The 25,709-nt window shown below is 42.9% G+C and overlaps 9 protein-coding genes across 9 annotated transcripts; 3 read left to right on the forward strand and 6 right to left on the reverse strand.

Moving 5' to 3' along the window:
* Positions 1 to 1,738: 1,738 nt before the first annotated feature.
* BDB00DRAFT_875370 (major facilitator superfamily domain-containing protein) lies at positions 1,739 to 3,951 on the forward strand (the record flags this gene model as incomplete). Its single annotated transcript, XM_053127342.1, has 10 exons — positions 1,739 to 1,800; positions 1,898 to 1,960; positions 2,063 to 2,236; positions 2,310 to 2,401; positions 2,488 to 2,506; positions 2,614 to 2,763; positions 2,833 to 2,966; positions 3,074 to 3,319; positions 3,395 to 3,531; positions 3,610 to 3,951. 10 exons carry the CDS (start codon positions 1,739 to 1,741, stop codon positions 3,949 to 3,951), a joined length of 1,419 nt encoding a protein of 472 aa, XP_052976577.1.
* A 622-nt stretch (positions 3,952 to 4,573) lies between these two features.
* Positions 4,574 to 6,840, reverse strand: BDB00DRAFT_769038 (DNA polymerase alpha/epsilon subunit B-domain-containing protein; the record flags this gene model as incomplete). Its single annotated transcript, XM_053119787.1, has 10 exons — positions 4,574 to 4,726; positions 4,818 to 4,928; positions 5,011 to 5,125; positions 5,219 to 5,414; positions 5,515 to 5,635; positions 5,714 to 5,794; positions 5,855 to 5,909; positions 6,011 to 6,270; positions 6,339 to 6,489; positions 6,602 to 6,840. 10 exons carry the CDS (start codon positions 6,838 to 6,840, stop codon positions 4,574 to 4,576), a joined length of 1,482 nt encoding a protein of 493 aa, XP_052976578.1.
* Positions 6,841 to 7,147: 307 nt separating this feature from the next.
* On the reverse strand, positions 7,148 to 9,353 carry BDB00DRAFT_979808 (homeobox domain-containing protein). The gene is made up of 2 exons (XM_053129966.1): positions 8,340 to 9,353; positions 7,148 to 8,246 (listed from the first exon to the last, which is right to left on the reverse strand). Exons 1-2 carry the CDS (start codon positions 9,115 to 9,117, stop codon positions 7,573 to 7,575), a joined length of 1,452 nt encoding a protein of 483 aa, XP_052976579.1. The 5' UTR covers positions 9,118 to 9,353; the 3' UTR covers positions 7,148 to 7,572.
* Positions 9,354 to 10,764: 1,411 nt separating this feature from the next.
* Positions 10,765 to 13,492, forward strand: BDB00DRAFT_837985 (uncharacterized protein). Its single transcript, XM_053124604.1, has 2 exons — positions 10,765 to 11,174; positions 11,465 to 13,492. Exons 1-2 carry the CDS (start codon positions 10,955 to 10,957, stop codon positions 13,312 to 13,314), a joined length of 2,070 nt encoding a protein of 689 aa, XP_052976580.1. The 5' UTR covers positions 10,765 to 10,954; the 3' UTR covers positions 13,315 to 13,492.
* Positions 13,493 to 14,992, reverse strand: BDB00DRAFT_837987 (histone chaperone). The gene is made up of 6 exons (XM_053124605.1): positions 14,662 to 14,992; positions 14,360 to 14,475; positions 13,990 to 14,207; positions 13,888 to 13,902; positions 13,749 to 13,809; positions 13,493 to 13,671 (listed from the first exon to the last, which is right to left on the reverse strand). Exons 1-6 carry the CDS (start codon positions 14,768 to 14,770, stop codon positions 13,654 to 13,656), a joined length of 537 nt encoding a protein of 178 aa, XP_052976581.1. The 5' UTR covers positions 14,771 to 14,992; the 3' UTR covers positions 13,493 to 13,653.
* A 501-nt stretch (positions 14,993 to 15,493) lies between these two features.
* BDB00DRAFT_837992 (uncharacterized protein) lies at positions 15,494 to 16,634 on the reverse strand. Its single transcript, XM_053124606.1, has 2 exons — positions 16,398 to 16,634; positions 15,494 to 16,331 (listed from the first exon to the last, which is right to left on the reverse strand). Exons 1-2 carry the CDS (start codon positions 16,558 to 16,560, stop codon positions 15,745 to 15,747), a joined length of 750 nt encoding a protein of 249 aa, XP_052976582.1. The 5' UTR covers positions 16,561 to 16,634; the 3' UTR covers positions 15,494 to 15,744.
* A 7-nt stretch (positions 16,635 to 16,641) lies between these two features.
* On the forward strand, positions 16,642 to 18,446 carry BDB00DRAFT_837994 (WD40-repeat-containing domain protein). Its single transcript, XM_053124607.1, has 3 exons — positions 16,642 to 16,989; positions 17,108 to 17,214; positions 17,323 to 18,446. Exons 1-3 carry the CDS (start codon positions 16,707 to 16,709, stop codon positions 18,412 to 18,414), a joined length of 1,482 nt encoding a protein of 493 aa, XP_052976583.1. The 5' UTR covers positions 16,642 to 16,706; the 3' UTR covers positions 18,415 to 18,446.
* Positions 18,447 to 20,142, reverse strand: BDB00DRAFT_837997 (uncharacterized protein). The gene has a single exon (XM_053124608.1). The coding sequence runs from the start codon at positions 20,007 to 20,009 to the stop codon at positions 18,597 to 18,599; it is 1,413 nt and encodes a 470-aa protein (XP_052976584.1). The 5' UTR covers positions 20,010 to 20,142; the 3' UTR covers positions 18,447 to 18,596.
* Positions 20,143 to 23,406: 3,264 nt separating this feature from the next.
* On the reverse strand, positions 23,407 to 25,691 carry BDB00DRAFT_838012 (uncharacterized protein). The gene is made up of 6 exons (XM_053124609.1): positions 25,578 to 25,691; positions 25,175 to 25,500; positions 24,960 to 25,112; positions 24,827 to 24,934; positions 23,894 to 24,734; positions 23,407 to 23,861 (listed from the first exon to the last, which is right to left on the reverse strand). The coding sequence occupies exons 1-6, from the start codon at positions 25,641 to 25,643 to the stop codon at positions 23,568 to 23,570; spliced, it is 1,788 nt and encodes a 595-aa protein (XP_052976585.1). The 5' UTR covers positions 25,644 to 25,691; the 3' UTR covers positions 23,407 to 23,567.
* Between the last annotated feature and the right edge of the window lie 18 nt (positions 25,692 to 25,709).

The following is a 25,709-nucleotide window of genomic DNA, read 5'->3' on the forward strand; positions in this document are numbered from 1 at the left end:
GCTTCTAAAATATCATACACAATGTTAAAATAGCAATATGTCAGCGAGACAGCACCTAGTAAAAGAAAGCTTGGGTCTACTGACATATTAAATGATCCTCCTTATTCAGTGATTTAGATAAAATTCCTTTTGAACTACGCGGAAAAAGTAGCAGTGGAATTTTCGCTTAAACAATTATATTGCTCTTGATGTCACTCCTCAATTAACTAATCACTGCAATGAAATAATTGCGCCACACCTGTAACGCTACATTTTGCAGCAACATGCATCTATAATACACATTTGAGATGAAGCGCGACTAAGAAAAGAGATAACTTTCGTCAACGCTACTAAACTTATTCCTGTCTTGACATCATATCAAAACATGTATACACATCGCTATTGACAACGATGTTGGGAAGAATAGCTAATAACGATACTCGGTACAGGAGGAGAATAGAAAAAGGAAAGTCCAATCGATACATAACAATGTTTCTCAAAATAGGAAAGGGGTAGAGTTGACTATGACGATGCGCACGTATTCGGACGTTACGTCGCAACACGCAACGAAAGTTAAAGACTCAACAGACTTGCAAATTGTATTTGTTCATAGTTATGATAATCAGGGGACAGAAAACATGTACAGTTATGCATTCGTTTCCACTACATATATGAGAGCCTAGAAAGAGAAAAATTGTCTTTATGACTCTTGAAAGAAAAAAGTATATACTCCGGCGCCGGTTGTAAGTAAATATTCAAAAAAAAAACATACTACGTGATAATTGTATGCATACACACACACCCGTGCAACATGAAATAAAAAAAGGGATACAAAAGGCATGCAAGCGCGTAAGTTTAAGTAGTCTGATGGGGTGGCTACAATCCACCATTCTTCATCTTTATTCCTTATATCATACAGTAGTACAGTGGGGTCCTCGCTAATTTCAAGCAAATGTATTAGCGGCCTCTGTCATTTTCGTTTGTCCACCACCTACCAAAGTTTGCAAGGTCTGGAAGCTTAACTGATGTGAAATCAACGAGGATCCACTGAAGAAGCTTTTTATGGTCCATAGTACATACAAACTAAAGTTGTAAATCGAGATCATCTTGCTTTCCATAGTAGTACAAACAGTAGCTATATATACTGGAGGTGCTTCTGCTGACCCTCACTATACTACATATGCTGTTCTACTCGATAGTATATTACAACTTTGATGGTAGTCGTGAAAATAATGAAAACCGGCTATCATTGCCTGAAACGTTTACTTGCAATGACAACAACTCACGTACAGTTCTGTCGAAAGATAAAAAAAAGAGAGCAAAAGTTACTGCATCAAGCTATTCAAGCGAGGGTGTTGTATTTTTGTCATGCATATCTGTTGTTACACGGCAGATCTGGCTCGCACCAATCCAATGTGGAAAATCATTGCCGCAGCCAGCCGAACATTGGGAACTGATGATGTGAGCTTCTTTCCTTGTATTGTTATACAAACAAAGTGTTGGGTCCTGCTTTAAATGGAAAAGAGCGAGTGATACACTGTGTTACAAGATTGTGTAGCTCTGCTTACTATTTTACGGCAGTCATTACTTTATTTCTTACCAACAAGGACGGACCCTTTCCTTCTCCTCTTTTGTTTCTCATTCTCACTACCTGCGTATATTTTGCTCAATGGAGAAACCGCATCCAGTAAATACTACAGTCAAAGCTGACATTGTTGTTGTAGCAGACAACGCGGTTAAGAAGGGTGATGGTACGTCCATGTCTTCCTACTACGACAAAAATGATCCACACACTATAGCCTCTGAGAAAAAACTACGAAGGTACATATTACAGAAGCACATAATACCCAGTATTGTTTATACAAGATCCGAGGTGCAATTACTCAAGCAGTTATATATATTCCTTGATCGTTTCTAGAAAGATGGATATGCACATCATGCCGATTCTGCTGTTTGCAGAATTGTTTGGACGTTACGAACAGTAAGAGTGATTATCAAGACAAATGTGTATATCTTGGACCACGGGTTCAGCTGATCACCACTGCACCTTTTCTCATCATGTATGAATCATTATTAATGATAGATCGGTCGTAACGAATGCAAAGTTGGGTGGTCTTTTGGAAGATTTGAATATGTCTGAATTCCAGTATCGCTGGTGTCTATCTGCATATTATGTTGCATTTTTTGTAGTCAATATTCCTATCAATATTCTCTTTCGTCGCGGGCGGCCATCCATCTTTTTGACAATCCTCATATTGTAAGTGTGGGAGAAACCTTTTGTGTGATGCTGGGGGTTGTCTTGACTCAAAATCATCTTTTATCTACTTCAGTACCTGGGGCACACTTGTCCTGTGCATGACAGCTACCACAAATTTTGCAGGACTACTTGTATGTAGAATCATTTTGGGGGCATCAGAAGCAGGTAAGTCGATAGCAAAAATAAGCGGGTGGCTAATGATATGTAAATCATGGAACCTTCTGTAACATTATCATATTCTCGAAAAAAAGTGTACGATCCGATTCAAATGTACGGCTGTATTTTCTTATTATTCTTTCGTTCACAAAATCAGCACCATTTTCTATCATAAACAGTATTGATGGGCTCCCTCTCTCTCTTTCTTAATTTTATTGTAGGTACTATATTTCTCTTTGGTATACGAGACACGAGCTTGCTCGACGCTCTGGATTTACGGCTATTGTCTCAGCCTTAGGTGGGGCCACAATTGGACTGATAGCATTTGGAATCAGTCAAATACCAACCAACACGTTGAATACTTGGCAATGGTTAGTTTTTTCTGAAGAGAGTGAGATAGCAGAAGATCGTTGTCTTAAAAAATTATTTTCCTATTTTAGGCTATTCATCATATTCGGTGCACCATCCATTCTACTCGCAATCGCTACGCTATTCTTCCTTCCCGATAAACCGGAAACTGCAAAGTTTTTTACAGAAGAGGAGCGTAAACTAGAGTTGGATCGACTTAAAGCTGGTAATTATTCAACGTCACACTTGCATTTCTGCATACTATATAAGTACATAGTATATCTTTCTGACAATGTTACTACTATGTGTGGGTATGATGACTTTTAATGATAGATCAAGGTGCTGCAGAGGATTCAACTTGGTCGTGGATCCAAGTGAAAAGTGTGTTGACGGATTGGAAAACATATGCATATGGGATTATCTCTGGTTTGAGTACCATCCCTGGTGCTGGTGTGCGACTTGCCTTACCATCCATCATCGATGGCCTGGGTACCTGGGCAGAAGATATCTCACAAGCTTTGACGACACCGCCAAACATTGTGGCATGTTTTTTTATCTTTTTGACAGCGTATTATTCGGGTGAGTTATCCAGAATTTTTGTTTGAAAAAAGAAAACTCATCAAATACTACTGTATGTGTATTTTCTCATGTTAGATCGGCTATTTCAGCGAGCTTACTTTTTGATCGCGGCTAATGTGGTCGCTATCATTGGATTTTTGATGATCATGTTTATCCCAGAACAGCATGTTGGTGTACGGTACTTTACAGTGTGTATCCTTATCGCAGCCACGGTAAAATTGTCTCATTTTTCAGTTCGTTTATCGCACTAAGAGAAGAGAGTGCACAACTACTAAAAAAAACAATTTCAGCGAGTAGATGGGCCGATCCGTTTAGCATGGTATACCAGTAACCATTACGGCTTGACGCGACGTGCTGTTGCATCGGGCATCATCTTTTGTATCGATGCTATCGGTAGCGCTGTGGGTGGTCAGATATATTTCGATCCACCACTGTATTGGAAAGGCCATGCCATCGGACTGGCCACAGTTGCTCTTCAATCCATCGCAATCTTGACCCTACGATTCACGCTCAAGCGCATCAATAGCAATCGAGCCAAAATGACACCAGAGGAAAAGGAACGGCAAATTGAAAAGTATGGTGGACATGAGTTGGTTGGTGACAGACATCCTGATTTTAGATATGGATTGTGAATATGTGATACTGCAATAAGTGATACACTATTGATCGCAAGTGCGATAATAGAGGAGACCACTTCCTTGCCCCACGGGATATCACATAAACTTCTCTGGCAGTTCCTGTGTCGTCGTGGCTTTTGATTCTTAATAATCTTTCATTGTGATCTGTATGATGAACGCGAGCGTTTTACATAGCATCTCAATTCTCTAATAATAATTATATAAATTCAATAGTTACCAGCTAAAATATGAGCTTCACTAAATGCTTATTTTCATGCTTCCTCGGAACATGGATTGGCAAGCATGATAGGGCTCCCACAAAAAGAAAAAGCTTGTGCTACGATAAAATCTCTCGAAATTGTTGGTGGCTATATGATATATCCACTCGCACAAAAAAAACATGCTATGATAGGTCACGACAGACGTAAACATTTTCAATCAATGTTGCTGTTGCATTTAGGGAAACCTAATTAGGTTTTGATTGAACAAATGGGCCTTTTGAATACATTTATTTTTTTTTGCCTACAAGCGAGATATGCACCAGAGACACGTTATGACGGTAATGAACTACAGAGCAACAATAAAAAAAATTGGTTGATTCAGTTCTCCTCCATGTCCTACTTTTAATATGTTAAATTTAGAGATAAAGTGTGTACCATTTCTCAGATAATCGCGTCGCCGGATAATACGTTCTCCAAGAAAAGTCTGAAGTTGGGAAACTGCCCGGGCAAATGCAATGGGTGCCTTCATACGTCAAACCGAATGATTCGCATTGATCTGCCAAGATGAGCTATATATGTAGTATGTGTGTATTAGTAGTGCTTATATTGTTCGCCATGGCAACATGGAGTGTAAAGGTTGGAGTGGCTGAGAGAGCTTACTGCATGCGGTAAGGGGTATAATCGCAAGGCATGATCGAACGCCCAATAGATGGGTTTTACTGTTAAAGGAACCGGGCATAAATGGCCTTGATCAATGACTGTGCGTACAAGCTAAGAGAAAACGAGCATGATCGATCAGCCATCTTTCTTTTTTTTCTTGTTTCATCACGAAAAGCTGTCCTTCATCATTTACATGTTTGGTTGGTTCATCTTCTTCAGTCATTTGAGGGAATAATAAGGAGTTTCGCCATAAGCGACTAAACAAATCTTCGCGGAAAACGACGATATCTTGCGTGCAATAGCGTATTCTTGATTAAAAACCCAAATCATTTTAGACTTTTTTTGTTGTTATCATTGGTTTTCCACCCAAAAAAAGGGTACCCATGTGCCTATCAACTTACCGACATGGATTCGATGCAAAGATGGCGTTCCGTACTCTTCCTCTCATACGCGCTGTGAACCATTCAGGAATCACTGTCTGTGGTAAGCTGCCGCCACCCATGGAAGGATCTTTATTACCGGGAACAAACACAAAGTACGAATGTGTTGCTATGCCTCGAAATTCTTGAATCAGGTCTGCCAATGCAGTGAAATTATCTGGATAATCCCGTAAGGTAGAGGTTTTCTTCTTTTTTAGTCTCTTTCTCATTTTCTCCGTTGAATATGAATCTATACATATGCTACTAGTACTACTAACCTTTATAGACATGTGGATCGATAGAATTGTCTTTACAAAAGTCGCCACAAAGAATAAATGCTAATGGGATCTGTGTGTCGTTTTCATAACCTTCAAATACTCGACGCAACGCATTCATCACCTGTTTTTTTTCCAAAATAGCGGGTGTTAGCCTTTTTTCAAGTAAATCCCCGGGAAACAATGAATATCAGTTCTTTACCCGTGGTTCATCGAGGTGCACATTGGATAGAATAGCAAAGAATACATTGGTGTTTGCGACTTCTTCCGCTTTTAGCCGATCCTAATCTCAAGTGTTAGTGTGTGAAATTCCTGGATCTTACATCATATTTAATTGACTTACCTCTTCCACTTTCAATTTTCTCAATCCAAGGAAATCAACGCCGGAGTAAAAGGTACTTTTTGAACGGTATAGCACATTGAGTATTGATTACTATATTACCCCCAGTAGCACCCTCGTTTCCCCCCCCCCAAAAAAAAAAAAAACCAAGAAACTTACTCTGTGAGCGCCCGTGATTCTGGAGGTGGGAAACCAAGTTCTTCTGCATGGAATATATGATCATCACCATAGAGACCTTCGACCAAGGCAAAAGTGCCGTCGGTAAACATCCCTGCATCATATGCACATGACGAGAGATCCAGCTCTATATGTGCATCCTCATCTTCCAAGAATATTTTCCCTTCTTCCAGCTGTGTCAACATGCCAAAAAGCAAGAAATGCTCGCGATCACGACCAATGAGCGTTTTGATGGGTGCAATCTGTGAAAGGGGATGTACGCGCAAGTCAATAATAGAAAGAAAAAAGGCAAACATATATCACTTTTTACCTTTAGATACGTATCATTATCTGATACATGCGTGGATGGTGGACAGAAATTCTCATTGTGCATAAGCCGTTGTTTGATAATATCGAAGCGATCGCGGTACAGGGCAGCTTTTTCATTTGCGGATCCAAGCAATACAGGCTTGTCGTTGCACCTAATACACACATATTTTTTTTCCTGTAAGTCAGATTCTCTCTCTCTCTCTCTCTCTCTCTCTCTCTCTCCACAGGCAAGGTTCTTTTCTTTCCCCTCTCACACCTTCTTACGTTATAAAAGTCTTGCGAACATGGTTAAATCGTAACCGAGGCATATCAAAAGCACTGACCACGTCAAAATGCTGTGTGACATCGACGCGATCAATGATTGACATTGTACGCATATCGTTATTGATGTTCTCTTCTTGTGTCGAGTCTCCTGCTCCTTCCTCTTCCTCTTCTTCTTCTTCTTGTGAAGTCATTCGCGTAAAAGGTGTCGGTGCATGTGCTTTTGCTTTTTTGTTTTGCATGGCCAGGACCACTTTATAAAGTGCCTCTTTACTGACAATCGGATCGCCCTGGAACTGTTTCAAATAACCTTGTGCGATCGTCTTGATTGTGTCGGCTGCATGGGTGTCGTTTTTTAATAGTTCTGCGAGGTAATTGGTGGCTTCCGTTTTTAAATGGAGATTGTGGCCCTTGGTGAAGGTAATGTAAGTCAGTCGTCTGATTTTGGCTGGTGTGCTCATGTTTGCTTTTTTCGAGAAAAAGGGAACAGACACAGGCACGACGCGAACTTTTTTTTTTTCAGCGCGAATTTTAATAGCGGATACCCAACCAAAATTTACGCGAAAACTAAAGTAGGCACGCGTTATTCATTTGGAACAAACGCGTTCCTTGTTTTGATACACAGTTTTTTTTTGGGTGATATCTAAGGAAGTTTTCGCTTTTTTTTAATGATAATAAGAATAATAATAGATATGCATTGTGCGAAACATGTAATGATGTATAGAGGAACACGTGTGGGTTGGCCAAAAAAAAGGGACAGCTCTAATGATTGTTGGGTAAGAGTGGTTGTTGTTATAACAAAGGTTGGAGGGGGATAAGTGCATTGCGAGTTGTGTGCGGCGGTTGGGGGTGGGGGGGGTAGATAAGTGATGATGCAACAATGTGTAATTATTTATAATAAATATGTGTGAGTGTGAGAGATGGCAGATTGGAGAGAATGAAAGAAAGAGAAGGACCAAGGTTGGATAAAGAGATCAAAAAGAAGAGGACTCGTCCGTCCAACCACCGAATCCCAAGGGCAGACTCTGATGTCGCCACAACATGTTTGGGTCATCGACAAAAACACCCGAGGGAGGACCTCCTGGTTCAGCCGAGGATGAGCTGGTGTCGATGGAAAACCGAGTGATGTGACACAACCCATCGTCCATACTGGCAATATTAAACAATTCCTGACGCAGATCGGCTGTCAAGCCACGGATCGTGTGTCGAAGAATACATGTTGCTTGCATGCCTTCAGTAAAATCACTGCATTGGATCCAATTGTTGTTGTTGTCGCTGCCGTCGCCAAGGGCTGCATTCGTTTCCATGAAAAACAACGGTGGCTCGGTCAGGTCCAGATGGATATCTGCCGAAACATTGTCGGCCAGACTGTTGATCTCAATAGAAGCAATGGTGTCGAACGCGAGCACCATCTTGAAATGGTAGTCGCTGTCTCGGATATGCCATGCGAATGTTCGGTCCGCTGAGTGGTAGTAGCACAGTAGGTCTTGTTGGGTGATTTTCATACGGTGCCAGGTGCCAACAGTGAGCGTGTTGGCTGTAATCAGTCCGTCGTGAGTTGTCGTTGTCGTTGTTGTTGGTACAGCGGCAATGGGATCTGGACCGAGTGAAAGGGATGGGTCATGGATCATGGGTGCAGGTTCACTATCTACATTTTTTTGTTCAAGTATACGTTCCACTTAGCCTTTTATACTCAGGTAGGAATTAATAAAGCAGGTTTATGTATTGCATGCGTATTTACCAATTCGTCTAAATCGCATATCATCCACATTTTCCGGATAGCCCATGGTTTCATTTGGCATGAGGTACAATGGAAGTGGCGGTGTAGCCGTTGTGAAGGGTGGAGGAGGAGGTGGTGGTGGTGGTGGTGGCGGTGCACCAGCAAATGTAGGAGGAAACGGTGTTGCTGCTGCTGCTGGTGGAGGTGGTGGTGGTGGCGGAGGAGGAAGGGGACCCGCAAATGGCGGCGCAGGAGCAGGATTAGATGTCGCTGCTGCTGCTGTTGAAGAAGAAGATGACGACGATGAAACAATGTCGGAGCTCCATGCACGTTGGATGGGTACTTTAGCTCCTCCTTGTGGATGATGATGGTGAGGATGATATTGATGCGACCGACGCGGGTACCAATAAGGTTGTTGTTGATGAACATAGGCAGCTGCTTCTGCATACAATCGAGCTTTGGCGGCTTCTTGTTCTTCTCGCATCATTGCACGCTTCTGTAGCATTTTCACCTTGGCGCGACGGTTCTGGAACCAAATCTGAATCGAACGCTCTGGCATTTGAAGCTTTTGTGCGAGTTGTTTGCGCATCTTGTTATCTGGCGTTGCACTAATGGCGAAGGTTTCTTCCAGAATGGTCAACTGCGACGGGGTTACGCGAGTGCGTTTCTTTGGTTGTTGTTGTTGTTGTTGTTGTTGATGATGATGTTGAGGTTGCGGAGGAGAATGGTGAAGATGGTTGCTGTTGATGGTGACGGCGTGTGCGAGTGGAGATGGACTGCTCTGGTGAAAGTGGCTCATGATGGAGTATATGTTAGAAGAGAGTAAGAAAGAATGAGGAGAGGAGGAAGAGGACTTGAGGGACTATTTTGAGTAAAGGAATGTAAAGGAATGACTGTAGAACGAGGTGTTTGGGTGGTTTATAAAATGGAGGGGGGGGAAGGAAAAAGAATGGAGGAAGGACTGGCTACAACAGAGTCATAAAGAAAAGAGTTGGGTTAAAGAGAGAGAGAGAGAAAGAGAGAGAGAGGGTGGCGCTAAAAAAAAAGAAGGGCGATTTCTGGCTCTGCTTGTAAAATGTCCAGGTTCGCGTGACACAAAGAACAAAAGACCCGCCACCAGCCAACGCTATAGCATTCATAGCACGCATTTGATTGTGCTTGTCCTGGGGTTGGAGGTAAAGGAGGGGATGTGGGCAGTAATTCGATCATCCAGAACTGCTTATTGCCGCCTATACAAGTATACATTTCGTTGTTGCTTGTTTCTTAGCGTGGGCCCTGACTAGAGTGTCCCATACAGCGCGTAATGGTCCTCCCTCCCTCCCCCCCCCCCGGAAAACTTGTCAAAAAGATCATCCCCCGCTTTGATATATCGGAGTATCAGCTCTCTCAGAGAGAGAAAGAGTTAATTTTAGAATTGCCTGTACTTTACTGGTTGTAATTTATTATCAATTGTGTCCGAACATTCGCTATGAAACTCTCTCTCTCTCTCTCTCTCTGCTGGTGGCACTGGCGAGCTAACTTTTTCCCATCAGCATCATCAGCATTTATCATCAGCAGCAGCAGCAGCAGCAGCTAGACGCACCGAGGTTGAGGAGGAAGGAGGGCCCTTTCGCTGGGAGTGGTATGGAATAGGAGAGAGGGTTCTCGTCCCTTTGTGTCAACAGCGAATTAATAGATTAGTTAAGGTTGCTCCTTGATAATCTTTTATGCACTGAGCCCAGTCAGAGATTCTTTACGAGTGGTACGTCGTCTATTGTGTGCTCATTGAAGGTACGGTTCTCTTATTGCAACTGAAGGTGAGAAATGAAAAAAAAAGAAGGCTCCTCTAGACGTGTGTGTGTGTGTGTGTCTGTGTGCCTGTGTGTAGCAGCAAGAGATAACAGTCGATAGAAAAGAAGGAGAGTGATTAGGCATAGGAGGACAGCAATAAATCAGTCAGCCCCAAGCATGTGATATTTGGTATGCAGCAACGCCTTTTGTTGTTGTTGTTGTCGTTGTTGTTGATGTTGTTGTGTTCACACAGACACAGACACACACAATCTACTGCCTGGGTGATATTCGGGCTATGTACGGCTGTTGTTGTGTGCTACCTGCAATGCTGCAAGTGATTCAAGAGAGAGAGAGAGAGAGAGAGAGAAAAAGAACCGTGCTCGCGGTCCAGTGTTGAAAAGGGAAGATGCGAATGCATTCGAGGTTGTACAGAAGAGGAAAAAGGAATTAGCGTGCATGATAATGGGACTATGTGCCCAGTGAAGCGCAGAGAGAGAAACAGAGAGAGAGCAGGGGAGGATATGATACGACGTGCAGGTGTACTCTTGATACATGTGGAGGAGTGGGTGTAAGTATGTACAGCACATGGGCTACCAACCTGTTTGAACTGAAAAGGGTCCTCCTCCTCCTCCTCCTCCTCCTCCTCCGATCTCTCTTTTCTTTTTCTGTTCTTCTTCTTCTTCTTCTTCTTCTTCTTCTTTTCATTCACTCTCACTCTCACTCTCACTACTGCTACTACTACTACTTCTTTTATACATATCACCAACCAGCCTTACTCCATAACTATCATTACTCATTATTACTTTGTACATAAACCAACACTGTCCATTTACAACAGCATCTATCATATATAAAACTAACTCATCATGGCTCGTCGCAACGCACCTCCACCACTCACCTGCCTTTTACAGCAGCAACAACAACAACAACAACAACAACGAGTACCAAACACTGAGCCTGTCTCACCAGGGGCAATATCCACAGCTTCATTCATGTCGTCGTTCTCATGGGTGGCCGAAAAATCATCTGCAGAATTGACTTCACTTTTAAAGAACGCGTACTCTACGCTCCGTGAAAAAGACAGAGGTAATACTGGCTGACAAGGGCTGTCCTTTTTATTTCTCTTTTTTTTTTTCGCTCTGCCTCTGGCGTTTATACAAGGGTCGTGTGTGTGTAAGTCGTGCGGGTGAGAACGAAAGGGGGCGGCTTTGTTTAAAAAAAAAAGGGGGGGGGTGTGCGTATGCATGCATAAAACACAGGCAAAATCGCAGTGATGTTATTTTTTATTCTTTCTTTCTTTCTTTCTTTCAATCAGGCCATATCACTGTTATTGTTGAAGAACTAATCACTTTTTTATTTCTGGGTTGCGCCCACAGACCTCGCACTAGCTGCCGAAATCGGCAAGTCTCTCCTCGAGAATAACATGTGTTTGAAGACACGTTACGAGAATTTGCTGGATCAAGTGAACCAGTGCAACCAAAGTCTGCCTTCGCCGTCGATCGATGAAGGCGAGGCTCATGATGACAAAGAATCACGACAACAACAACAACAACAACAGTGCTGGGACAGCGCACACGGAAGCCAAGATGAAAAAGACGATGACGCAGAAGACTACGACAATGCGATGCGACTGATATCTAATCAAAATGCTCGCGAGGCACTGATCGAAGCACTGGAACGCAAAAACGCCGAGATGCAAATGATGCTCGATAATGCCCTGAACGAATCATCAGCATCCACCCAGGCCAACGAAAAACAGATGCGGAAACTAAACAACGAAATCGAACTCTTGCAGAGTAACCTGGATTGTGCTGCACAAAAGATCCAGGAGCTTGAAGAGGCACGCAATGCTCGGCAGGAACGAGCAGCAGCCTTGAAAAGAAAAGACAGCAGCAGCAGCAGCAGCAACGATCCATATGATGCTAATAGTGCAAGAATAACGCCCTTGTATAACATGCACGACAAAGAAAATGAATGGGGTGCTGCCGAAGAGTTAGCCGAAAAGATGATGCACATGCAGTCTGAAAACCAAGGGCTTGCACACGCAAAAAAACTGATTGAAGACAAACTCGAAACAGCGCTTTCGGATCTCGACACCATGCGCCAGCAGTTCCATCAGTTCCAATTCACTCGAGACGGTTACGAGAATCTGCAGGAAGCCTATCAGCGCCAATTCAAACATATTGAGGAACTCACGACCAGTTTGGAGGAGCATCGTACGATCTTGTCACGCTTACGGGACCGTGGTATCGGCTGGTCACCCAAACCATCGCCCTCACCCAGTGAATATGGTGGCGTTGTCTTTTATGGTGAGCAACAACGTGGAGGTCCACTACCACCAGTAGCAGCAACACCAACAACAACATCGCTATCATCATGCGCCCTGCAAGATCTACGTATGACAACGCCAAAACAAAGTTTATTGGGCGAGCTAGAGAATGCATGGCTCAGAAGCCTGCAAGAACAACAGAACAAGCCAGATGACATGGTTGCTCCCTCACCCACAGCTACAATTGACCAAGACGACGACGACGACGACGAAGGACACGCTAGCAATTCCGATTCAGACTCATGCTTGTCGTCGTCGTCGCCGACGCCGTCTGTAGCTCGCAAACTGCGCGACGTTGCAAGTCTGACCGAGCAGAATTTGGCATCATTTTACAGAGCACCGGCCGAATACGCACTAGAGACACCCGTGACGTCGTTCTCACCTCCATCGCCAACGCCAGCGGGTTGTTTTAGTAAGGAGCCATCAATGATGATTCAGGAGGCGGCGGCGCGTTACATCAAAAGCACCAGGAGCGTTCACAAGGGTAGTAGTAGTAGCAGCGCGAGAAGCGTCAAGAGTAAGAGTGGCAGCAGCATTGACTTTGACCTGTTTTCACCCGGTGGTTCCGGAAGTGTCTATGCCGCCCACGATCTCTATCCACGGCTCTCGTCCGAGCTCTTGTTCACATCCTTTGATTGCCGCTACTACTCCAACAACAACAAAGGACGACGGTCACCATCAACACCAAAATACTACGCTCCTTCTTCTGCTGTTGCCGCTGAACATAATAGCGTCGAACTATTCCATGAAGTGCCGTCTGGACTCACTGGCGGCGCTTATTGGGTCCTGCAATGTCTCTTTGGTGCATTGTGCCAGTGGTGTCGGTTTTCATTAATCCTCATGGCTGCCATACTCATCAATCTCTGGCAAGGTCCAGAAGCAATCATGGAGAAATAACATATTCTCTCCCCTCTCAATCTTTTTCCTTATCCAATCCATTCACCGACCTCATCCAAATCCATACATACAACCCCCATCCAACCCTTCCTTCCCAAATGTTCATATATCATCTTTTTTTTTGTTTCTGCTTTTGCTCGTCCTTTTTTTTTTCAAGTACATAATAATTATAATTTGTCTGTAGTATTTTGCTGTAATTGCCAACACCTTTTTCTTCTTATCCACTAGGTTTTTTTTTAAACAAATTCTTGTGTGCTTTTGCAAAATAACACCGGTGTTTTCCTGGGTATCGTCCCCTGTCGTCGTTCATTATCAACCTACTCACTCCAAATCCTTCTTCTAATTGACCAACATGTCCTATATATGCATTTGGTACAAATTAATTTTAGCTTTCCCTGCTGGTGGTAGCCCCCTCATTCAGATACAAAAGTTACCTGATCCGCTTGACCGGATGCTGCACCGTCTGCTACTGGGTCACTTTGTTGTGGGTTCGACCTACACATCACATTTTCGTTGTTGTTTAGTCATCTTCACAGGTAACCCTTAGTTATTTGTCGTTCGTCATAAGGTTACCAATTGATCGTGTATCTAATAAAATTTTTATTTTGTTAGCAACCAGTGATCTCTCTCTCTCTCTCTTACACATAACCTTTCATAGGAATTGTTTTTCCGCACCTGGTGACTTTAGGCTTGTCTGCCAAAATGTTGCGTTGTAACTTGTCAACCTGCACTTGGTCTGGAGGGTTCTCGCGCAACGCTTCATCCACATATTCATTGTTCACGTAATATCCGACACGCACAAATTCCTTGTCGTGATACAAGCAGCTCAATAGTACGACAGTAACCTCGAGAAGATCCTTTTGGGGTAAAAGATCGAGGTTGGGTGGACCCGCCTTTTTGAAAGAATAACAACATCACCAGAGAGAGAGAGAGAGTGTGTGTGTGTGTGTGAGTTGATTATACTACTTTATACTTGTCCTCTGTTTTATCATATAGAAACAAGAGTTTTCTCCCTATTCAATAACCACTCGACTTATAAACTCACCGAAAAGACAAACTTGTTGACGCCCACAGGAACGGGTCCTACCATAATGGAATCAAGGACTTGATCATATTCTTGACTTTCAGCCGAGCCCACATAGATCATGCGCCATTCCAAATCTAACGTAAACCGTTTTTTTAGATAGAGTCCCCTTTGTTTTTTTAATAGAGCAGGTCTTTATATGAAAAGAGAAAGAAGAAGAGTAAATGCAGAAAAGACGCGTCTTCTTTTCTCACACCTTGTATAGGTTCGTGTAAATCGTAACAAAATTTATATACATTGTAAGGAAAAAAAAATAGACTTACCATCTTGAAGTTCAGCATTGCATTCAAAAGTGATTTCAAATTGAAGAGGGCTGGTGATGGACGATGGGTTATCCAATACAGCAATATTCAAAATGTTGACGAGAGACATTGACGCTATGAATGGTTTAGTTTGCCGAAAGAAAGAATGAAAGAAAGAAAGAGAACGCGTATTCGCGCCGTCGCGCTCTACGAAAATTAGCGCCAAAAAAACAGAACCGCGTTATTATTTTGGTGTGTGCTGGACCTGAAGCTGGATATAACTCCTTATTATCTGCTTACTACGACTAGAATCAAAATGGTAACTATATCAAACATGTACATAACAATGCAGCAGCATTCCCATGGAAATACACACAATTATTATCAAGTGAGTGATATATTGAAAGAGAGAACATCTCAGTAACTACTGCTGCCACGAACGTATCCTTAAAGTCAGAGCCATCATGCTTTATTCAAGTCCTTTGCAGCAATGCTGCACTGTCATTATGATATATTATAAAGGCACTATTTTTTGTAGCAATGATCTGCGGGAGAGCTCAAAACCAGAAATAGGGCTGTCTCGCATTAAATACCATCGGCACGACTTGGAATGTCTGTGCGTGACATCAATGTATCCACGCTTTTACATGGCAGTGCTGCATATACATACCACTTTTTTAAATTGTAGACTGAGCCATGCTTCACTACTTGTTTCGTTACAGATTTCTAGCCTTGTTCTTCCCCACCTCGCCCCACCCCTCCACTCTCCAATTATGCTTATAAACATAGTGTCTACTATATGCAAGAAGTTCTTGAGTCATCAATTCAAGTACGTATATGTTTTAATTTGAAAATCTTGATTATTATTGAGAGAACATTGAGTTCCTTATATTTATTGCTACGACACATGGAAGATAGCTATATATACTACTAAAGTTTACATCTGTGCGCTACTACATATGGAATGGTACTATACGAATAGTAAAACTTTCAGTATCGGTGTTATACCCCCGCGTTAAACCCATCTTTTGAAACTATATATGTGTATATCAACTTCTTCTTGTTGGTTGTGGTGGGGTCGCTGGGGTGGGGGGAAGGCAAGTTTCATAGCCCTGGGCTTAGCTCTGGTACTCTCCTTCGCTTCATCTCCTCCCAATATGCCCGCAATCGACCACCGAGTGAATGCACAAACAAGATACGTCGACTGGGCGGCGGAACAATATGCTCGATTCGATGTTCGCCAATGTAACCTTCTTGATCAAACGTGTACAAAAATACTCCTTCGTAATGCTTTATAGGTCCTGCCAATTTAAGGAAAAACGATGGATGCCGCACGCCTTCGAGTCGCCAACGAATTTCAAGGTGCCGGATCGTTGGTTTGTTGTTATTGTTTTTGATATCGTCTATAGACGGTCGTGGTGATGGTGAATTGCTATTGTCATCGTCATCGAACCCTTGTTGTTGTTTATCTGGCAATACACGTAGCCGGGTAATTTCCATTTGGATATCGTCAAAGTACATGCGGAGACTCCACCGAAGCGTTTCGGCTATGCCAAGGTATGCTGTTTTGCCAGGTACAGACAAGCGTGTGTAGTGCGGATCCGACAGCACAATGTTTTGTGAGTATATGGAATGTTCCGTCAAACCATGTGTAAAGAAATGGGGCAATTCGTCTTGTAGAATGGCAATGGCTAAAACACATTACATGTATATTATTTATGCTGTTGAGTTACGTTGTTGTGTATATGCCTTATTACCGAAACCAACGCGAAGTTCATATTCGTTAGGTCGAAGGTGTCGTTTGCTATGTACTGATCTCCATTGCTGGTGTGGTATTAAGCGTAGTTGGCTATGGTTAATAGTACGCGTAGTATGATAACAACACCGTATATATCTTGTGCAGGGTGCTAGTCGAAGCATCTTTTTCTTTTCCAGTGAGCAAAAAAAAAAAAAGATTTTCTGCCCGCTGAGAATGTCGCATGAAATAGTCGCTGTGTGTGTGGGGAGTAAAAAAAAAAGCTCCGTTTCCCCTCCTCTCTTATTTTTGTTTTCGCGTTATATGTATCATGAGCAGTGTAACGAAATTTGACACTGCTCACGAGGATTTAATCCATGACATTTCATACGACTTTTACGGGAAGCGTCTTGTTACGTGTTCATCCGACCAACGACTCAAAGTATGGGATTTCGTTGAACGCGAAGATGCAGCCGTATGGGAACTGAATGATACATGGAAAGCACACGATTCGTCTATTCTCAAAGCAATATGGGCTCATCCCGAGTATGGTCAGGTCATTGCAAGCTGTTCTTTGGATCGACTCGTCAAAATATGGGAGGAGCAACCAATGGGTAATAGAACAAACAGTTTCCTTCTGCCTACTTTAACACTTGTGCTTTCATGTGTTTCTTTTTTTTTTGGGGAGGAAGCGTTAGTTGATAACTCTTTTGTTTCGGGCTATCTTTATAGAATCTAAAGCAAGTCAAAAACGATGGGTCGAACGATTCCGCTTGGTTGAGTCGCGCGGTGCTGTATTAGACATTGCATTTTCACCAACGCAAGGTGCTTTAAGACTGGTATATAGAGTTTAGAAAGAAAAAGAGAGATAGCTTATCCAATGGATGTGTTCCTGGATTAATATATTAAAAAAGGGGGCCCGGGTGTGTATGTGTATATAACATTAGGCAACGTGTTCAGCAGATGGTATTGTACGGATATACGAAGCATTAGAGCCTACCAACCTTGCACAATGGTCCCAAATGGAGGAATTCGAAATTACATTACACAGCGACGGCAATGTTTCCCAACAACCTACATTGTCAGGCACACCACCTACATCCCTTACTTCTATGCCCCCGCAACCATCCGCCATAGTGCAACCACCATTGCAACAACAACAACAGCAGCAGCAACAACAACAACAACAACCGATGAACACCCACAGTACAAGTTCTAGCAACTCATCCATCGCCAGCCACGCATTATCCACACCTGGCCTCGACGCGCCCGGAAATGTCAACCCGTTTCCAGTCATGACGAGCGCCAGCGGTACAGCCACCACGACACAAACCACCACAAGTGCAATAGCCACAACCGTGTCACCCACATCACAAAACAATGCCACAGCATCTGCCATCATGCCGACGAGTAGCAGCAATAACAACAATTCTAATGTAGCGACAATGAATGGACCTGGAGCGGCTGACAGTGGCTACTGCATTGACTGGTGTCCAAACCGTACAGCAACACCCATGATGGTGGTCGGGCTAGGCAAGGAGATTGGTGCACGCATCTTTCGTCACGACGGACATAGTCGATGGCATCCAGGCGAATATTTACCGGGTCATGAGCAAGAAGTACATGATGTCAGTTGGGCTCCAAGTATGGCGCGAACGTATCAGTTGATTGCCACGGCAAGCAAGGATCATTATGTTCGGATATTCAAGATCACTGAACCATCCAATACTACCAGTCCATCATTTGCTTTGCAACAGCAACAAAGATATGGTCAATCACCGACTGTAGGTTCGGCTTCATCCGCGATGCGACAAAACAAGGCTGGTGGACAACAACAACAACAACATATGCAGATTGAACTCGTAGCTGCATTCAATGACCATAATGCAGAAGTGTGGCGTGTAGAGTGGAATATCACCGGTACCATTCTCTCGTCGTCGGGTGATGATGGAAAAATTCGATTATGGAAGGCTGGATCGGATGGTGTGTGGAGGCAAATGGCTGCTATTGCTGCAAACCAACATTACTCATCATCATAATAAATGGAAAGCCCACCATGTTCATCATAATATCCGCATTGTTATTTATGTATGTATAGCAAAAGAGTGTAAATCATGTGACATTGGGGGCAGAGTGTGGTCGCAAAGGGAGAGGAACGATCTGTTGTACGTATGCAGGATGTATGCATGTTCCTAATTTTAAAGACAAGGCATCACTATCACTACTTTGTGTATTTTGCAATGGTACGCTTGGCTCGTTTCCTATTAGTGGCGGGTATATCGTGGTCGGATGGTGTCTTGCTACGTTTTCCTTTACCATAAGCGCGGGGCGAACCATCTTCATTTGTTATGATAATCTGCGGTGGCGTCGACCGGATGGCATCTTCTTCAGGCGGCGGCGCTACTTTACTTGTTGCTGTTGTTGCGACGGCTGCGGTGGTGGCACATGCAACAGACTCGTTGTCTTTCTCTACAAGAGATTCTTGTTCGATACGTGTCGCGTCTGCTTCGGCATGTTCATCATCATCATCATTCAGCTCATCCATTTCCTCGTCGGTGACTTGGAGTTTATCAAGAAACACAGCCACCGGATACTTGTTCCCATCGTTGCCATTTCCATCGGCTATCATTGCTTTTTGACCAACGATGTCAGTGTCGTCTTCTTCCTCTTGAGCAAGTTTGTTGTCATCGTCTTCTTCTGATCCACGATAAGTTGTTGTTGTTGCTGTTGCAGCAGAAGTGGTAGGTCGCGTCTCATCTTGTACCACAGGCAATTTCTTGGGTCGTCCTGGACCGCGTTTGACATCATCTCTTGCAGTCGTTGTTGTTGTTCGTAAGTCTGCCTCTGCTGGTATGACCCTGGGAATTTTAATTTTCTTCGGACTTGTCACGCGTTGTTGGTCCTGTTCAACACGTATTTTGCGAGGTCTTCCAGGTCCACGCTTTTGCTTTGGAGGTCGTCCAGGTCCACGTTTTTCCTTTGGTGACGCAACCAGCTTCGTTGCCTCTTGAACTTTTGGTGGACGACCCCGCTTGCGCTTTGGAGCATCTTTGACTATCTTGGGTGGACGCCCTCGTGGTCTTTTTATTGTCTCTGTCGGCTTTGACAAAGACGGCAGTGAAGAAGTACTCGCTAAAGAAGTCTGTGATTGAACTGCTTGTTGTGCTGCATTTATGGTATCGCCATTCAGTTGTTGTTGATTTTCTTCTGGCCTGATTATCCGAGGTCGCCCAGGAAGTCGACGTACTTTGCGAGGTCTGCCGGGTCGACGCTTTTCCTTAAGAGGTTCAGTTGGATTTGGAACTTTGCGAGGGCGACCTGGCTTGCGCTTCTCTTTGGGTTGGGTTTCTTCTTCTGTCCGGATTTTTCTTGGACGTCCCACTTTTCGTTTCACGGTTGGGATCACTTCTTCTGTCCGGATTTTTCTTGGACGTCCTACTTTTCGTTTCACGGTTGGGATCACTTGAAGAGGTTTCAATTTGCGCGGTCTGCCTGGCTTTCGCTTGATTGGTGTGGGGTCTTCTTTCATTGGCGCTGTTGCTGTCTGGGCCGGTGTGCTTATGTCATTCGGCGTATGAGTAGTAGAAGAAGAGGTGGTGTTGGTGTCACCATTAGCACTTGTAGGATCAGTCATCCTTGTGATGGAATTTGTTTGCGTTTGAGAGACAGATGCTGAATCGGAAACACTCGACTTGGTCTTGAGTGAATTTTAGGTAGTTTGCTGCGAAAAGAAAGGAGAGAACGCGTTAGAGAGAGAGAGAGAGAGAGAGAGAGAGGGATAAAGAGCAAAAGACCGATTTTCCAATGATTGGAACAAATTAAAACAACGAACCTGGGGCGTATTGTTGGGGCCTCAACCATCAGAGCTATAAGTAAGGCATCAATGCACAAAATACACAGGAAGTATCCGTATAACTTTTATTCATTGGTGAAGTTTAGATAAACCGAGTTCCGGATATAACTGTCTACTCTATCTCACTAAAAGCGTTTATTCATATTCATGTAAGGATATACATGGTTGTAGTTATCGAACCAGCGCCATCATACTTATCAAACTCGCAGTAGTTGATACAAACCCCATCCTACTAAATCTCAAAACTTGCTAAACAATGGCGCTCCGTGTTTTGCTAATAAGAGACGCGTGATATTATGGTGTGCACTCAAAGCTTTCATAAGCGTATCTCTAACGTATGCCTAACATTCTTTTTCCATTTTCAAATATATTTATACTGGTCTTGAATTACATCGCTCATAATACCTTGGGGTATTGACAGTCACTACATATTATAATGTGTGCCAATTGAGTATGTTAGTATTGATATATTAGGTCTTCAATTAATACCATATGAAGTCAAACTCTCGTCACGGTCTTCGCAATATACTTATTCGATGCTTTGCCAAAAAGCTGGAAAGTTGAAGCGAACAACAAAACTGGGAGATAAAGCTATGTTCGTGGCTGTACATATTATCAGTAGAGTGGCATAGCCTTCCGTAAATAAAATTCAGCCTTTGTTTCGCGCGATCGTTCGCTGTCGCGTTTTGACTTTCAGTGACATTGTACATGGTATATATACGCCGACCAAGAGTCATTCTAGTGTAACTGGGCGGAACGTTTTAATATGCGTCCACGCATTTTCGTCACAAATCAGTGGTTGAAGACACCAAGATCCACCAAATGAGTTGTTCCTTCTCTTTTTTTGAAGTTCTTGTCTTCTTGATGGTATGCAAAAATGATCTTGCAGTAGGGACGACTGGTTCACTAATCTTCGGGCGGTGCAGCAATAATCCCGTAGCATTGACTGACAAAGGATGGTGCTTATTTATTACTAACACGGCTACGGGACATAGACACAATATATATCCTTGTGGCGGATGCTTTTCAACCCTGCCAAAACGACACATCAGCACACAAGAGATCAGGACTTTGTCCGCTTTAATCACAATCACATATATTTTCAAAACTGATTAGATAAAAGCTAAGCGCATTATAATTTTGAATCGTCGCTAGCACAAAACAACTCGCCTATACAAACTTGGCAAACTTGGCAACTTTGGCGCCGGTGAAAGCTATTGGAGACAAGAGATATTAATAACTTGTTGGGATAGCTTAGTATAATCGTAAGCAGTGATGGTACATTTCATATTCAATCTATCTATGAGTATTACTAGTATACGTGTATCAGTAGTATTAATCTTGAGAGATTGGTGGCAAGACCCAACAAGTTGGATTATGTAACTTCCCAAATGAGCTTATGTACTGGGCCTTTTATACTGCAAAGAAATCAAGGCAAACATCATTTAGTTTGGGTTGGCGATCTGGTTCGTGTATATGTGAATATGGGGATGGTCTGTTTGCTTTGCGATACGGTTTTTTATTTTGCCACCAGCAATTTGCAATCATTGTTGGTATAGTCGTGAAGGTAAACCAGCTGTATTGTTTTTGAGAGCACACATGCGAATGCACAGCCTACGGTTTTCTCGACGACTCAAGCACAAAAAGGCTCATTTGCAACTACATAACTGCTCCAGAGAAAGCACCAACAAGTACCAAGCGCAATGGCAGTAGGAAGATATAAAAAAAAGATCGCGTTTATTACAATCGTCACTCGATCTACCCAATAGTTACAATTACATTATTCAAGAAAGTACAATAAGAAACCAAGTTTATTTGATGTTGCCTGACAAGTCGACCGACTTTTATGAATCCTTCGTTTCTCAAGGGAGGTTGCCCTCCCTTGTTCCCCGCAAGCCTCAGTTCCCGGCAGAACCTACACCTCTCCCTTTCTTGTCCACAAGCCTCAGTTCCCGACGGAACCTACTCCTCCACAGTTCCTACAAATAAAAGAAACATCAAAAAGGTCTGCCAACGGCGGGAATATACGTACCTCGACTTTTATGAATCCTCCGTTCCCAAGGGAGGTTGCCCTCCCTTGTTTTCCGCAAGCCTCAGTTCCCGTCGGAACCTACTCCTCCCTTTCTTGTCCGCAAGCCTCAGTTCCCGACAGAACCTACTCCTCCACAGTTCCTACAAATTAAAGAAATAGCACAAAGGTCTGTCAGCGGCGAACATATACGTACCTCTTTGCACACACTCTCGCTTTCAGTTTTTGAGGAAGATAAAAAACCAAGATGAAACTAAGAACTTTGCAACTGTACAAAAGATGAGCAAGAGCCAGTCGTGCACGACTAGCTCCCTTCAACTATGTACACCCACAGGGCCCCTCGTCCGGGATAATAAAAAAAGAAAGGTAAAAAGTGATAATGAAAGAAACACTGCAAATGTACAAAGATGAATATGAAGACTAAAGAAAAGAATAAAGGGCAAAACGCGCAGTCGATTCTTTTTTTTTTATGAGCCCGATAAACAAAATGACGGAGCTTAAAAATTTTGTTGACACTACTGCCCTAAGGAGCCAGTGAACTGCAGCAATGTGAAGAAGTGCCTTGATGATAATTATCGTTGTAGTCTGTCAACTGTCTTTTTCTTATGGTGCGTATATGTTTGTTTCACTATGCGGCTCCGCTTGCCGTGCTCCGCTCTGATCCAACAATTGTCGGCGACGGGTCTGTGCGCTTTAATGGAACAAAGAACCGGCGATATAAAAGAGTATGAAACCTGGGGATCATGATGATTTTTATATGTGAAGCGTACCCAGCAATACTATTGATACTCGATATGACCTTCTTTTCTTAGCTGACGATCAAGAAACGGCCGCTGCCAATTTCATCAGCGCAATTTATAACGGTTTGACAATCTCTTTTATGAAACGTGGGGATCGTGATGATTTTCATAAGTGAAGCTTACCACCTATTCAAGAAGATGCTCGGACTTTGGAGGACCATGCTGCCATGTCCAGTGACGATAACCCTGTCGCCACTACTAAAGGAAGCAACAATAGTAATGATACCTCGCCAACACAGCATCATCCATAACCTGTCCATCGCAATAGCACGAGCCAAATTTAATCTTATATACAAAGTTTTTAATGCAATGGTTTTATCATGTAGAAGCAGGCCCTTCTTTTTTTATATTCTGGCATACGTATCATATAAAATCATTCAATGCTTATAAAAATCTTATTACTCATAGTTTAACTAACTCTTCTTTACAAATTACTACAGTACTGTAATAACAGTTAACGATAGTGATGATAATAGTATGGCTAGTTATATGACAGCAAATATATTGCATTCAAGAGATATCGTGCCATGAGCTCTCTAGTGGTATTATTCCTCCAACTTGAACGTTTATGCGACGCCAAGTAGCAAACATTTTCGAAGCCCTTCCTTGACCCATGGTAAAACAATTGTTCACATCCATTAATGCACATCGATGACGGAGGCAAAAAGTTTCGAGACTAGTCGGATTCTCGATGTTAAACGATAGACACTCGATACTTATCGAACAATCAAGCTCCAACTTTGTTAATTGATCCCCATAAAACCAGATGAATTCTTGCAGTCTTTTGTCGCTATAATGATGATTCTGAAACACAAAATGTAGTCAGCCGAAGGCACTTTTGCATTAAAGAGACGGTCCGATACGTTATGTCGACGCGATTCCTCTTCATCGTCATCAATTTTGTATTCTGGCTTTTTTTCTTTTCCTTGAAACTCTGTTTTTTGTGCTTGTTTTCGCTTTTTGCTCTCTGTTATTGCTTTACGAGCGACAGCATTTTGAGGAGGAGAAGGAGGATGACTGGAAGGTTCTCGCAGGGTGAAATGATCGCGTCGATAGGTGAAGCTCTCCAGCATCGTGGAAGAAGAAACGATAAGGTAAATAATCCGATTAATATCGTGTGATGATTTGCGCGTCGTTCCTCTGCCCAAATGCACAGCAAAGTAGCGCAAGTCATAAAAACTTGTAAAGAGAACGTTATAGATAAAAAGATGTTGCCAGACAACATTCTTGGCTGTGTAAAGACTTTCAAGGAGAATCTTTCGGAATGAGCTTTGTAAATGGGTCACGCCAATGCCATTGGGAATCCAGTGTGAATTACCGGTAGCTCGGCGCCCTTCTTCAATAAGGATCAAGTGTTGTGGCCGCATTTGCATACTATAAAGAGTTCGTCGATGCAAATGATACGATTTCAACTCTAACGAAGACGTTGGCAATGGCGTGGTGATTGTTGTTATTCCGTTCGTCGTTCCTGGTTGAATGCCACAATGCTTGCTACTACCGAGGACCGTATCTGCTCTGCCTCCGTCTGCCATGATCAATACGTGGAGATAATTAAGGTATCTGACACAATATCTGAGAATATTAGCGTGGCCTAACGTGGTAGTAAGTGGGTTCAGTATTACATGGGTGAGGTTGTGGCTCTTCTGAAGTAGATCCATAACATGACCGGCAGCGGTGCTATCAACAATATGGTTCAATCGTAAAGAGGCGAGGTGCATGTAAACAGCAGTTGGGTCCAAATATCGAGGTTTATGTGGATATTGACGTACTGTACGATGTTGATTTTTGGAGTTAGCGGCCATTGTCTTTTCCGTAATTCTTTCTCGTCAACAGAGATCATCGCAAACTCCAAAAGCTGCCGGCAGTGTTGCAGAGTTCTGGTATGTAGCTATTATCGCCAACATTTTCAATGACATGTCGATAGGATTGACAAGGACGATGCGCTTTAAGCTGTTGGCACTTTGCCGGACGATATTATCGAGTCGGTACCGAAAAAGATCAAAGGTCAGACCTTCAATTTCTGATTTGTGCAAAGACAAAAACATACAACGAGATCTGCGTATCGGTCAACCAGCACCCAACGGTAAAAAAGGAAAACACGGGTTTGAAGTGAATACCTAGCTCGTTGAAATGGTTCTTCGCTGCTGTTGATAAACGTTAAGCAGAGTCGTAGATTATCTTGGTTCAGCCTAGCATGTCTGAGACTCTGATGAGATAACGGATGGATGACTTGCTGGGCAAAGGTGTCTGGTAGCAGCATATCTCGTATACATGTGTACCATTGTTCCGAGACTTTGATACATATGATCAAGTCTTCTTCGGCTCTAAGGTGTTCAAAAACGTGTTGCCATATTTTAATTGGCAGCTCGTCGGCTGACAGTACTCCATATTCACTTAATAGCGTGCTGATTGACGATAGTTTACTGAGGCTATGTTCGCGATACTTGTGTATGTGCAAGGCCCTGACTAAGTTTATGCTGCATATTTTTTTGTTACACTTTAATTGTGTTTAAACCTCACCGTAATTAAATTTTCTTTCTCGATATTGCTGTTCTTTTGTCGCCTTCTCAAGAAAAACTTCTTCATTGTTGCCACAGTTGAAGCACAGTATAGTAGTACGTACTATTTTACTTTATATAATTGTTACCGAGT

The sequence above is a fragment of the Zychaea mexicana genome, assembly GCF_025766255.1.
Source record: "Zychaea mexicana strain RSA 1403 chromosome Unknown BDB00scaffold_72, whole genome shotgun sequence".
NCBI lineage: Eukaryota > Fungi > Mucoromycota > Mucoromycetes > Mucorales > Lichtheimiaceae > Zychaea > Zychaea mexicana.